The 14,008-nt window shown below is 37.6% G+C and overlaps 2 protein-coding genes across 2 annotated transcripts; one reads left to right on the top strand and one right to left on the bottom strand.

Moving 5' to 3' along the window:
* Positions 1–541: 541 nt before the first annotated feature.
* LOC107675912 (MICOS complex subunit MIC13-like) lies at positions 542–3,173 on the bottom strand. Its single transcript, XM_016470413.1, has 4 exons — positions 3,005–3,173; positions 2,073–2,229; positions 1,258–1,309; positions 542–1,128 (listed from the first exon to the last, which is right to left on the bottom strand). Exons 1-4 carry the CDS (start codon positions 3,031–3,033, stop codon positions 1,031–1,033), a joined length of 336 nt encoding a protein of 111 aa, XP_016325899.1. The 5' UTR covers positions 3,034–3,173; the 3' UTR covers positions 542–1,030.
* Positions 3,174–5,756: 2,583 nt separating this feature from the next.
* LOC107675913 (hydroxysteroid 11-beta-dehydrogenase 1-like protein) lies at positions 5,757–7,616 on the top strand. Its single transcript, XM_016470414.1, has 5 exons — positions 5,757–5,886; positions 5,964–6,167; positions 6,388–6,481; positions 6,569–6,734; positions 7,293–7,616. The coding sequence occupies exons 2-5, from the start codon at positions 5,985–5,987 to the stop codon at positions 7,504–7,506; spliced, it is 657 nt and encodes a 218-aa protein (XP_016325900.1). The 5' UTR covers positions 5,757–5,886; positions 5,964–5,984; the 3' UTR covers positions 7,507–7,616.
* The last annotated feature ends 6,392 nt before the right edge of the window (positions 7,617–14,008 follow it).

Below are 14,008 nucleotides of genomic sequence, written 5' to 3'. Positions count from 1 at the left end.
TAAGCTTGACGACTTTTTACTTTTATTAGTTATGCTAGTAGAGACTACTGTTTTTACTTCTCAGTAACTTGCAAAACTGTCTTTAAAACCAACATTAAAAACAATCATGATAAGGTCATAGATAAAGATATGATATTTTCGCCATATCGCCCACCCCTGGTTCTTGTCTTTTGCTGCATTTCCTTAGTTTAACGGACTTCTGCTTAACTATGTAGGCCACATTGCACAAAACCCACAAACCCCTAATATGTTTCCACGCACATACATGCTCTTTAATCAGCATGTTCTGGTAAGACGACATGTGCGGCAACTTTCAAAATGAGTCAAAACGTGCAGAAAAGAGCTGGGGTCTATCTCGACATGAATGCAGCATTACGGTGTGGTAAAGCTGAAAAGTGTTACTAAGTAATGCTTTTATGTGGTTAGAACCTATATAGACTGACACCAAGCTTAACTTCCATAGTCTTGTAAGCAACAAGCTATATCAAAAAAATAGTTGTTAGCAAACACATTCATGCAGAAGAACTACATCCCTCAAAACATTTGACATGATTTATTTTACATCAGACAGAGCAACATGGAATTATAAACTATACAAAACTCAGTTGCAGTCCTTTAGTGCCTATATAAAAAGGGTGGATGCCAGATGATTCAAGGGGAAGATCAATGCCAGAACAGAACACAACACTTCCAGGAAGGGATTTCTTAAATAAATAAAAGAGTTGAATAACAATATACATATAGAACACACTTATATTATGATCTTCAAATTATTTTTGACTCCTCTCAAAGCTTTACAACGGTTCTGTTATTTCTGTTACCAAAGGGAAAAAACTGAAAAACTGAACAGTTTGGTTTGTACCATTATTATATTCATAACTTTAATCATTCAACTTGTTGTTCCTCAAAACTTAATGGAATTTAGTCTGTGACATATATGCAAGCGAAAACACTTCATGAAGTGAGTAAGTCTTCTCATCCACTGAAATGTTTCAATAGCAACTTATACTAATTTTACAGTTCTAAATGCTCATTTTGTGAGGTCTTTAACGTATTGGAGGCCTTGTTTGGTGTAGTCACTAACTGTGGACGGGGCGACTGATAGGGCATGGATAGACTTCTGGACCCCTGAGTGAAAAAATGGAGCGATCACAAGACTACATTATATTCATATTATATACATATTAAATTTACATTATGTGTGTGGTAAAAACTGATTATATACTAACATCTTCCACCACATACACTATCATTTACCTGAGTTCCATGCATCCAGTGGTGAGAACTCAATTTTGGGCGTGGCAGGAAGCTAAAATATATCATTAAAAAAAAAACATTAAAATAAAGTGACTTGAAACAACATTGAATAATACCACACAGACAGCACCATAAGAAGTATCTGGTCAGCAATACACATCAGTTACAAAACTACACATATACTACCATTCAAAAGTTTTGAGGTCAGTAGATTTTTTTTAATGTTTTAAAAGCTTATGCTCACCAAGGCTGCATTTATTTGATAGAAAATACAGTAAAACAGAATTATTGTAAAATACTGTGAAATATTATTACAATTTAACTGTTTTCTATTTGAATATATTCTAAAATGTAATTTATTCCTGTGATGCAAAGCTGCATTTTCAGCATCCAGTCTTCAGTCTCACATGATTCCTCAGAAGTTGATTTTTTTCTGCTTCATATTTTTCTGAAAACCGTTATATATATTTTCCAGGATTCTCTGGTAAATAGAAAGTCCAAAAGCATTTTGAAACCGAAATCTTTTGTAACATTATAAATGCCTTTATTGTCACTTTCGATTAAATTAATGCAACCTCGCTGAATAAAAGTATTAATTTCTAAAATAAATAAATAAACTTTCTTGGCTCAAGCTTTTGAAAGCTAGTGTATTCTTATACCCGCTGTCACACCTTTGTAAATAAATATCAGGTAAGTTCTCATTGATGACTTCAGTGCTGTCATCTATCTTACTTTAAATACCCTTACACCGCATCAAAAGTCAAAGGCTCTACTTTAGGTTTCATTAATAAACTCAGTTTCAGAACTTCTCATACCTCGAAGCTGAAATACTTCATCCACTCCTCCACAGCAGGTGGGAAGGCAGCTTTAGCTCGACCCAAGACGACAGATCCCTCTTTACCATCTCCAAGAAGTCCTGAATCATATGCAACATATAGGGCGCCACCTGCAATGGTAAATTTTGTTGCAAACCTGAAACATACATCAACACAGATTCAGTCATTCAAAGTCATAAGTCACAATGAAATAAACAGTAGAGATGTGTGCAAGCTACTTGAGTTATGAATGACTTGTGCCGGTATTCGGTAATGCGATATATCACGGTAATGAGTAGCTATTGCTCATTGTGAATGTTAATGCATTAACTAAGGTTAACAAATGAGGTCTTATTGTAAAGTGATACCTATTGGTCTTTATAGTTCTTTTGCACTTTAATCCGTGTAAAACTTTTAACTTTATACATTTTTCTGTATTTCTTTATTGCATTTAAATATTCAGTTATTTTTGTTATAAGAAAAAAGTTATTAAACCTGTTATCCTGTATTATGACAGCACTTTTTAAAACTAAATTTCAATATCGTGATAATACCGTATACCGTGATAAAAGCATGAGCAATTAATCGCAACATGAGAATTTGATACCGGCATATCCCTAGTTATGAAACAAACAATATTAACGTTTTAGCTTAACTAAAATTCAAAACAAAAAGCCAATATTTCATGTTTACACTCCTTATGTTCTTGCTAATAAATATACTTAACGTTACTAGCAGACTAGCTCTCCTTAACCTACCAATAAGAACTCGAATACATGCTAATTTCATTTATAACTAATACAAATATTATCAAACTATATAAAATATAATAATGCACAAAATATGCCGGGCAGCATAACTCTCAAGCCCAAACAGACACTTGTAAGCTAACTGCTAATTAGCTGCATATACAACAACGCAAAAATACTAACTTGACTACAGGCAAAATCTTGGCAGCCATGGTCCTAAAAGCAAAGGTATGCTATATAGCACAAAACTGTGAAATAAAACCCTGCTTCACAGGATATTTTGCTTTATCTTGACAGCGAACTCTACTGACAAGGGCATTTGCTCCAGCAGAACGAGCTGGTAGCAATAAAGTTCGTTTTGAATGCGGTAAGACTTTCACTATCCGCACGTTCGACGAAATAAACGTCGGGTAAATAAAAACATGTTAAATGTGGTATAAGTAATTTTAAAAATTAAACGATTTAAAAGCAGACGATTTTAAAAATGACTTTAATAGACGTGTGGTGTTATTTATTTGATGAATGTGCCGCCGTAATAACCCGCTGAACTTAATGTCAGCTGCTTTGTTTCAGTATTATTATTTAATTGTATTTATCATTAAAATATGAATTTAACGTGATATTGTGATTTAAAGTTAACAGGATAACGTTATTTATATTAACTTAAACGACAAAAAAGTTAGTACTGGATACTTTAGCCATGTAGTAGGCTAGTTACTGAAAATTAATCTAGCCTAACATGACTTTCGGTTTTTATTTCCTAGCCAGTCATTTTGTTCTGAATTTTAAAAACACACATACACACAAAGAAAAACAACAACTGGATTAAATAATAATAATAACAATTAAAAAAAAAAACGGTTTTTAATATCCCGGTTATAAAATATACAGTGTGCATTTATTGCTCACAAGATTATTTGCACCACATAAATCGTATTGTACTTTGATATGACTCCGCCTTTTGACACACATATGATCCGGTTCTGCTAGTTCGGTTATAGCAACTAATGATTTTTGACAGTTGATTGGTTCAGCTGCATAGCCTACTTCTGGGCATTTTAATCTTCCAAAGATTTCCTTAAATGAATCTTTATGCCAAGTTATTGTTGCTGGGCAGCATATGCGTTGCTTTCGTTGCGGTTCGATGGAGTGCTCCGTCATTTAATAAGGGTGAGTTGAATGACCTTTCTGTTTATCTACGTGTAATAACTTACAATTTAATATTCGTATAACCTGTAATACCACACAAAAGTCATGTGCAAGACCCGTGATTAGTCAAACCAGGATTTAGGAAGAATGTTTTTTTCCCCCTTTCCTTTCTTCTGGCAAGATTTGTGATGGACCAATACTGTTAAGGCTGTTCTCTTTTAATTTTGAAATGGGACATATTATTTTCTCTTTAAATTCTTTTTATATATTCCTCAAAACCCAGATATCATAAGGTTTTATTACACAAAATAAGCAGGCTTTTTTTTTTTTTTAGAAATTGTTTATCAAATATAGCCTACAAGAACAATATTAACTAGCAAGAAAGTACATAACTCAGCTAGTACTAACAAGTCATGCCATTTATTGTTATCTCTTTGTGTCACTTTGAGATATTATAATTGGCTGTGTTGTGCAAGGCAAGATAACAATTATGTGAATGAATAAATAAATATGCATTATGCCATTTTGCTAGCTAAAATAGTTTTTAATATTGTGTTGTTCACCATCACAGTGAATAGACGATTGTGTTTAAGAAAGAAACATGACCTGAACACTGTTGAACTGGCAATTCATAACAGTTTTAATATGGAGTTGATTATCTCCCATTAAGATCATTGAAAATAGATTTTCTGCATTGGGCAATGTGATAGATAATCCTTGATGTCCAACATTTGATAGTCATCAACATGAACTTGCATGATGATTATAAAAGTGTCCCACAGATCACCACATAGTTTCTCAAGTATAAATATTGAGTACTTTTGCCAAAAACCCCACCAAGAATCAGTCAAGGCTTTAATTTACCAGGCCTCTATGACATTTATGCAGTTAAGGATGTGTGACAAGCAAAGGAACATCTCCGTCCTGCAGCAGTTGTACCACCTTGTTTTACCCTCAAACGAATTACTGTTACCGCAGAGCGTTTGTTGGAGTACAGAGAGGCTATTGGAAAAGTTTAATATAACTTGCTACCCACAATCGACGTGACTAATGGGAATTCAAGGCCATACATAAAATCTTTTAACAAACTGATAAACTGTGATAAACCTAGAAAGCTTAGAATGCTGGATTTGTCATTTGACATTTATGGACATTAACTACACCATTATGGCATTATGAGGCATTTTATGCAATGACTGTCATTTGTCTATACTCTCACATAGCCATGCCTTCAGATTGGCGGTAGAAGTTCTCGACTCCATAGCAGATTTCATTGCCCAAGAATAACCCATTTAAGCGACGTGTAAAGCAATGTTGGTTCTGTTCAACATCATGTTTAGTGGCGTGAAAATGTAAAGTCGATTTTAAAGACACACACATCTCTCTGAAACCCTGTAGAATTCAACCAATCAAATGACGACTTTGAAACTCCCAAAGCATGTCGCATTTTGTGTGCCTTATGCATCAGACGTTCACCCAACGGTCGGTGGGGCATGCAAATAGCATCACTGGTGATAAAGAGTTCTATTGACATTTGCTGCATCGCTCACGTTCAGTGTAGACATGGTGTTAAGGGCTGTTTCTATTATATTTCTATTGTTTTTCTACATTAACGTGCTAGACAGACATGTTTGACAAATGCGCTCAATTTTCATGCATGATACAGCATTTAAAAAATGTGGCGCTCAACTTGAGACCATTTTTCCCCATTCGACTGCCTGCATCTCGCATACTGGGTGAATGGCCCCATAGTCAACATCATACTATGAACTCTGTCTTTTTTAGAGTCCTTGAAAGGTGCCAGGGTGCTGGTGACTGGCGCCAGTACTGGCATCGGTGAGCAGTTGGCGTATCACTATGCCTGTTTAGGAGCCCAACTTGTTATCACGGCGAGGAGAGGAAATGTCCTAGAACAGGTGAGTTGGGTTTTCTTCTTTCATTCATCATTTACATGATTCACGGATATCTGATTGCTTCATTCATCTCAACTCAGGTTGTGAGTAAGTGCTTGGAAATGGGGGCTCAAACGGCCTTGTTCATCCCTGCGGACATGGCGAGCCCCTCCGATGCTGAAAGTGTGGTACAGTACGCCATCGAACAGCTTGGGGGTCTGGATTACCTGGTTCTGAACCACATCGGGCCCAGTCCGTACAGAATATGGGATGGAGACGTGGAGCACACACGATGGCTGCTAGAGGTGTAGAATCACAATGAAAACCATTTGTATTGACAATAGTGACTTAGTTCCCCCAAAAATGAATGTGGACCAAAAAGGACATACTGTAAAAGCAATGTAGTTCTCAAATCTCATTCACACTTCTTTATTATAATTTTTGGGTGAAGCATACATGTTGCATTTGATGCCATATAACTAAAACATGTGATTGATTTGTCATTCATTTTATACCTTCTTATAGGTGAATTTTCTTAGTTACGCACAGATGACTCAGAAAGCTTTGCCAACTCTTGAAAAGAGTAACGGATCAATAGTTGTTGTTTCCTCCCTGCTAGGTGATTAAAATATGACACTTTTCTCACAATTGTCACTGGTTTAACAAACAAACAGATGCTGGAATAACGTCCAACTCTTTTCCACAGGAAAAATATGTGGCCCCTTTGCTTTGCCGTATGCCGCAACAAAGTTTGCACTCAACGGTTTCTTTGGAGGCCTTCAGCATGAGCTAGCTATGCAAAAAAGCAATGTGTCCATAACCATCTGCATACTCGGCCTGATCGACACAGATAGCGCCATGGAGAAGATCAAGTAAGAACAAGCTAACATCAAGATCTTTGGTTCTCTATGCTAATAAATGCAATGCAAATTTAAAGTTAATTAAAAATGGACTCAATTTCTGCTCATGAAAAACTTTTAGACATAAAGAAATTAAAAGTAATTCTGAGGAATTTGGGGGAGGGCTTTAAATATAAAAATATTATTTTTTAATACCTTAAGTGTAAGACGAAACACCATTGAAAAGGAATCAAACAACAGATAATGAAGCGGCAGAAATTAATAAGCAAACGTCATGTCTCCAGGCCAGTAGATGGCAGTATAATGTCCAAAAGAAAAAATAAAATATATACAAAGAAAAGAAAGTGAAACATGAACAAAAAAGTTCAAATTTAACAATGTTTAATACGGTAGAGTTTAAGTTTTGCCTAGTGGTGCTAGCTCAGTACTACTTACAAACAAATTGGCAGACAAAGTCTAATTTGTGGTCATATATAACCCTTACTTATGCAACTCAAACATTATCACAGATTACCACTTGAGTTACTGATAAAAGGCTCATTCTTCATATCTCTGATGTGTTTAATGCAGCGGTTACATCAATATGACCGCCTACCCTGCACACGAAGCCGCCTGGCACATTATCGAAGCTGGAGCGTCTCGACAGTCTGAGACCTTTTACCCTTGGTACACCTTCTACGCCTGCCTCTTCAGGGATTGGTTCCCCTACTTCAGGGATCAGGCGATTCAAAACTCCTACACATATAATCCACAAATTAATAAGGAACCAGTTACTGGAAGCTGACAGTTTCATCGAAATCTATGTGTGGAGCAGAGCATTAGCCATTAACGTATGTGCTTTGACACACCAAGCCCTGGTGCTCATGAGGGTGTTGAGTTCTTCTCCCTGTTGTTAAAAACCAAAAATAAAGCTTTATAATGAAATAACATTTAACCTGCTGAGAAATATTATATGATTAACTAATGATTGCTATCAGGATGTAAAGAGACTTTCAACCAGCACAACAAAAAATGTTTCTGAAGACAATCACCTTATTGGTGATTTGTAGTATCAAGAACATATTGCTGCTGTAAATATGAAAAGAGTTTAAACATTGTGTATTTTGTCTGTTCACAAACGTTATGCACATTTTGGCAGAAGCTGTTTGTAAAGTCTGTTAAAAACATATTCATGTAATTGGGACGTGAAACGGAAGATGTTTTGTCTGTGTAGACTAAACTACTTCACTTATGTAACGCACTCTGAACTTACCTCATATTTTCTTATCAGTTAAGTTACACACATTATGGATGTATCAGATATTCGATCTGAGGCGAATATCTTGTATAGACTCGACAATAAAGACGTTCCACTAAAAGCTTGCCGCCTGAGTTTTACTGCTGATAAAATCTAACATTCAGAGCGTACAACATTAGATAATGAGAAGCAGTGGCGTAACTTAGTAATGACGGGCCCCAGTGCATTATAGTTTTATTTATGGGTGGGACGTGTGTCCCCACGACCCCCCGCCACTTTTTGCAACATCTCGCGGCACGCACGGATGTACCTAAAGAAACATCTCCATTTGATAACAAATTCGTTGGTCTGTGTTAAATAACAGGCGATCTATCGCTGGAATGTGTTATGGCGAGCGCTCGTTGCTGCTGTTATCAGTTCTCTCTTGCACTGCACAATGCGCAGTCTTCACACAGACGATCGTACGCTTTGTTCTGGTAAAAGCACAAAACAAAATGCACACAAACATGTCCTTGCTCTTGATATACAATCACTGATGAACACCTTTGAGAGAGAACCAGAACCTCGGAAATGCTTGACAAAAGTTCTACCACTAGACCACTAAAGCACACATGCATGGTTAACGCAGATTTATAGATGTATTCAGTTCTGTGAAGAATCTCGCTACTAATTGTATTTTATTATTAATACGTTTATTATTCATTTATATTAATATAGTCGCTTGCAATGTGGGCAGGGCCCGCGTGCGCTGCGGGCCCCCCCAGCGGCACGGGCCCCAGTGCGGCTGCACTGCCTGCACTGTCTGTAGTTACGCCACTGATGAGAAGTTTCAAGACATTTATGGTGTTTTAGACAAAGATTGCGTCCATAAAGGCACACGTTGTCTGCGTTGTAGTAGGCCTACCCGCAGATTATGCAAATCAGGTAATAAAGAATGAGAATGTGACGTAACGCCGCGTTGAGTTCTGGGAAACTGCTTTGTTTATCTGCCATATTTGCAGGATAGCGCTGCCTTTCCGCTATTGAGTTTAGGGCAGTATTTGATTGTTTGTCGTGATTGTGAAAAATGTCACCAGTGTATGTCATTCATACTGCATCGAGGATTGCAATAGTAACTCAGATAATCGTTCTGAGAGAAAACTGGACAATGCAATATGTTTTTTTTGCCTTTTCTATGTGTAAAAACACCAAGGGAAGGAGGTCGCGGAGAAGACGCCGAATAGTAAATCTGTTAATGTCACTGATTAAACCCACTGACTCTCACTCAATAAAATAATCACATTGCTGTGTGCTTTTGAAAGTTTTGATTTGGTTGGTTTAATAGTTAACGTTACCTTCATTGCGAGCATGACTTTCACTAGGCTTGTGAATTAGCAGAACTTGAACAGGGGACTTTCTAAAATGCTTAAAGTGGCTTAATGTACCAAGACAGTGATAAAGACAAAATTGTAAAGCATATACTATGTGCAGATATATAAGATCAAAATGTGAACGCAACGCGTTTATTTACACGTTAAGAATTTTCCTCTCATATAAAGAACGCGCTTAATGGAGACAGTGATATTTAAAGACCACATTCTGTACACACATCTTACTAATAAAGCATAATATGTGTGGAAAAACAGATGAGCCCAAAATATGAACTTTAGAAATCGCTGTCTTAATCCAGTAGCGCTTTCTAGATTACAGTTTTCTAAAGGGAGGAAAACGCTTTACATTTAAACATGTCGCGTTGATATTCTGGCTCATCTGCATGTCTTTTAGCATGACTGTCTTAGCACATTTAACCAGCATTTGAAAATGCTACAAAACTTTCCCCAAGCTCCTAGGGATTTGATTTTGCTTGTCATTTGTTGAAATAAATATAAAAAGTACAGTGAGTTCGTGACTGTTCGCTGAATGTGACCCACAATCTGTGATTCTCCTCCGTGGCCATGGAAAAATGAATATTTATAATGACAACAATTATACTTTGTCATTTAAACGTTTCCAACAAAGAAATGGATCGACTTCTGTCAGCTTGTTGAACACACACTTTTATTTGGATAATGTACCATATGATGGCTGAAGCAGCAGCGAGCGACACTGTATTCAAGCTAATCGGGTAAACACTGTAAACCAAATTCTACAAAACCTAAGAGAGAAATGCAGTGCATATCATACAGTGCGATAAAATAGCTTCTCTTCCCTGCAAACGATACAATGAAGAATTAATGGTTGTTTAACTTAAAAGGTAAAAACAAAACACAAGATAAGCATTTATCCTTATAGAGAATGAGAAGTAACCATGGGAACGGATAGCGTATCCTGCTAATATGGCGGCGCCTTCCCGAAATGCAATGCGGAGTGAAAAGATCGTGACGTAACTCCTCATTCTCTATACCGCGAACACAAAATCTGCTTTGATTTAGAGGCTACTATCACACGTATGAATGTATAATTACAACATTGAGTTACGTTAAACCTCTAAAGAATTGCTGTAAGGTATTTGCACCAGAGTGCATTTGGATGTTATAACACAATATATCCGGAAGAGGGCATCAGTCTCTTGACAATGGCGACAACAAACTCTTTTACTTGCACGTGTTCCCTTTTCACCGTCTCAAAAGTTCGTCCAGTAGGTGGTTAGATTGTATGACCGCCAAAATTAAGACTTTTCTCTTCTGAGCGAGTCCTTCATTAGAGAGATGCTCCACATTAATTCCCTGCAATTATTACTGGTGGGTCTTAATATATCAAATTCACAGAAGAGCTAGATGAACTGAAATTAAGCCAGGCTGTATCAATTCTCATGTACTTGACTGGGTTTAAGAGGAGAAATCAAAGCCAGAACCTCCTCCTACTTAACGTGCACTGCCTTACGCATTACACATACACTAGGCTATCTCTTTTTACTCACACTTTCCCCTTCTCTCTCAGACACACACCCACACATGCCCACATACAAGCTCATGATGGGGCCTCCTGGGGGAAGGAACAGGCCCGGCTGGCTGGGATAGCAGCCAGTAACACCTGCAACAGATTAGAGCTCCTAATGCTGAGCAATAAATCCCCCACCCTCTCCAGCATCACCATGGACATGAACTGAACAAACTATCTATCTATCTATCTATCTATCTGATTTGTGAAAATTAGTCTGAACGATTTAATGAATGTCTGTCTGTTTATCTATAAATCTATCTATCAAGAAGTTATGACTGATTCATGAAACAATTGTTTGGATCTATTCAATAAACCAGTTGATTCCGTTCACAAACAGTTTGAATTATTCATTCTTGATTTAACATTCCGTCAGTCTATCTAGGCATTGATCTAGTCAGATTTGTTCCACTAAAATAAATTTTCATGTTATCCAAACATTTTAAAATCAAGCAAATATAATGGCTATCTTAAAATTTAACCTCCAAAATCCAATTTTTAAAAAGACCCCCAGTTGTCCCAATTAGCAGAATCTAGAAACAGAACCGCTGTTGTTCTGGACCCAGATTTCCTGTTCCCTGTGAGACAGTACTATAGTTAAGCGGTGAGACGCTGGAGGGGGCGTTTGCAGTTAGATGAAAATGGTGTGTTAGCCCACCCTCTAGCCTCCTAACCTCCCTCTCTCCATGCTTTTCAAAAAGCACACAATGGTTGACACCTGTGTCCTTTCAGAGCGGCCACTGTTATTGTTTACACACTCAGCGGAGGGGAGGAAGAGGCCACAAGAGCTGTGAAGCGGGCCAAAGCTGCAGCCCTTTACCTCCCTCCTTCTAATTAGGACACTTCACCCAGACCCAAACACGCACTAGGGGTCTGTGTGAGTTTGTGTGACTGTGCCTCTTCATTTTTGCAATTAAAAGTTATTTTCATTAAAGTTAAAGTAATATGATCTATCTATCTATCTATCTATCTATCTGGACAGGTTATCGGATTCATGAAAGACAAATCTTTTCAGTAATTTAGTTGCTCTAGTTCACCTAAACAGTCTGAATATTGTTTTCACAAATTAAATTGATTCATTATAAAGGTCAACTATCTATCTATCTATCTATCTATCTATCTATCTATCTATTCATCTATCCATCTATCCATCTATCAGACAGATGTAGCAATTACTGATTTATAAAATAATTGTTCTAATGTGTCAGATCTTGAGACATGAGTCAAATCTTTTTCAGTGAATCAGTTTATCTAGTTCACCAAAGCAGTCTGTCTTAATACTATGTTCACAAATTACACTTATTCATTCTATTCACCTACACTATCTATATATGAAGAGTTCGTTTGCAAGAACAAATAACTCAATTTTTAACAATGTTCAAAAATCATGTTTTTTCATTGTGCATTCAAATTAATCTCAATTAAACTGCAGTTGGGTTATTTTGATTAGGTTAAAGCTAATACAATAAAAAACAGAGTTATCTGTTTTTGCAAATAAACTCTTCATATGAAGATAAGTAGTGATACATGATTCACGAAATAATTGTTCTTATGAGTCTTTTCAGTGAATCAGTTCACCTAGTTTACAAAATCAGTCTGGAGTGCAGTGTTGCCAAGTCCCTGGTTTTCCAGCGGAATTGAGCTTCTAACACTGTTGCCGCGGGTTGTTTTTAATGTCCGCGGGTTGAAGCAACACCAATAATGCGATATTTAGCCCCTGAAATGTAAATTTCACTGGAGAACCCCACCAAAAAACATATATTTTACCCCCCGGAACACGATTTTTAAAGGGGGACCCGTTCGAAATACGATTGGGCTAGTTTTGGGCTAGTTTTGAGTAGCAATTGGGTGGGTTTTGTTGTGATCACCTGGCAACCCTGCTGGGGTGCGTTTCCCATACAATGGTGTAACTCGCTGATTAACCACCACGATGCATTGTTGTGGAAACAAACTACCTAGTCACGACTGTTTCCCGAACATGGTCGCATCTCCTTCGCTTGAATCACATTATAGTTCAACAATATAGGGCCATTGTTAATGACGTCACACGCATGTTGTGAAGTAATAACTAATGCTATTTAACTGATTAGAGATCTCTAAGATGCTGCTGTATTGAACATGGCACCTGATGACTAATTTACTATTTTTTGTTCCCTGTCATTTTGCTTTATTTGATGTTTGATTCATCGCGGGGTTCCCTCTTACGTCATACTCCGTGGTTCCCTTGGGTATTTGTGCACATGCGCACTCTCAAAAAGGGCACTTACTGAGGACGCGCAAAAATACATAGATTAAAATGCATTTATATTTAGATAGAATGGAATATATAGATTGTGTTGCATGTTAGCTTGCTTACTGTGCCCAAGAGCATATTTATTTAAGCCCATAGGCATGTCTTACTTACAAGAAACTATGCTTCTAACCACATGGGGAAGTCGTTGGGGAAGGAACCCAAAGGTGGCGGGTTCGAGTCTCGTACTGGCAGGGATTGTAGGTGGGGGGAGTGAATGTACAGCGCTCTCTCCCACCTTCAATACCACGACTGAGGTGCCTTTGAGCAAGGCACCGAACCCCAACTGCTCCCCGGGCGCCGCAGCAAAAAATGGCTGCCCACTGCTCCGGGTGTGTGTTCACGGTGTGTGTGTGTTCACTGCTGTGTGTGTTCACTTTGGATGGGATAAATGCAGAGCACTAATTCTGAGTATGGGTCACCATACTTGGCCACATGTCACTTCACTCACTCACATGTCACATGTATTCCAACGACGCAAGTTTGCAACGCTGTTTGTGAATGTTCATTTGAAAAATGGTTTCGAGAAACACTGAATAGTTGAACCATGTTGGTAACGACAGAACTTGCGACCATAGCTGGCTAATGATGCTTTTGGGAAGCGCACCCCTGAATGGTTCTATCAACTCGCTGTCTTACTATACCTTTAAGCACAGATTTTAGGGTGAGTTTCCGGGTGGTGATTGTACTGTGGTGAACAACAAAAGGATTTGGGCTTATTTGTTGTTTTTTCATGCTTGCTACAGGAATCATTTGTGCTGTTATCTGTTGGCTTGGCTTGGCTTGTATTTGTGGTGATGTATTGATTAAATAATTAGGGGGCATCTGCCGTGAGTCTGA

Source organism: Sinocyclocheilus anshuiensis, unplaced genomic scaffold, assembly GCF_001515605.1.
Source record: "Sinocyclocheilus anshuiensis isolate Anshui unplaced genomic scaffold, SAMN03320099.WGS_v1.1 scaffold2048, whole genome shotgun sequence".
Taxonomy (NCBI): Eukaryota; Metazoa; Chordata; class Actinopteri; order Cypriniformes; family Cyprinidae; genus Sinocyclocheilus; species Sinocyclocheilus anshuiensis.
This window is presented reverse-complemented; position numbering and strand designations above follow the sequence as displayed.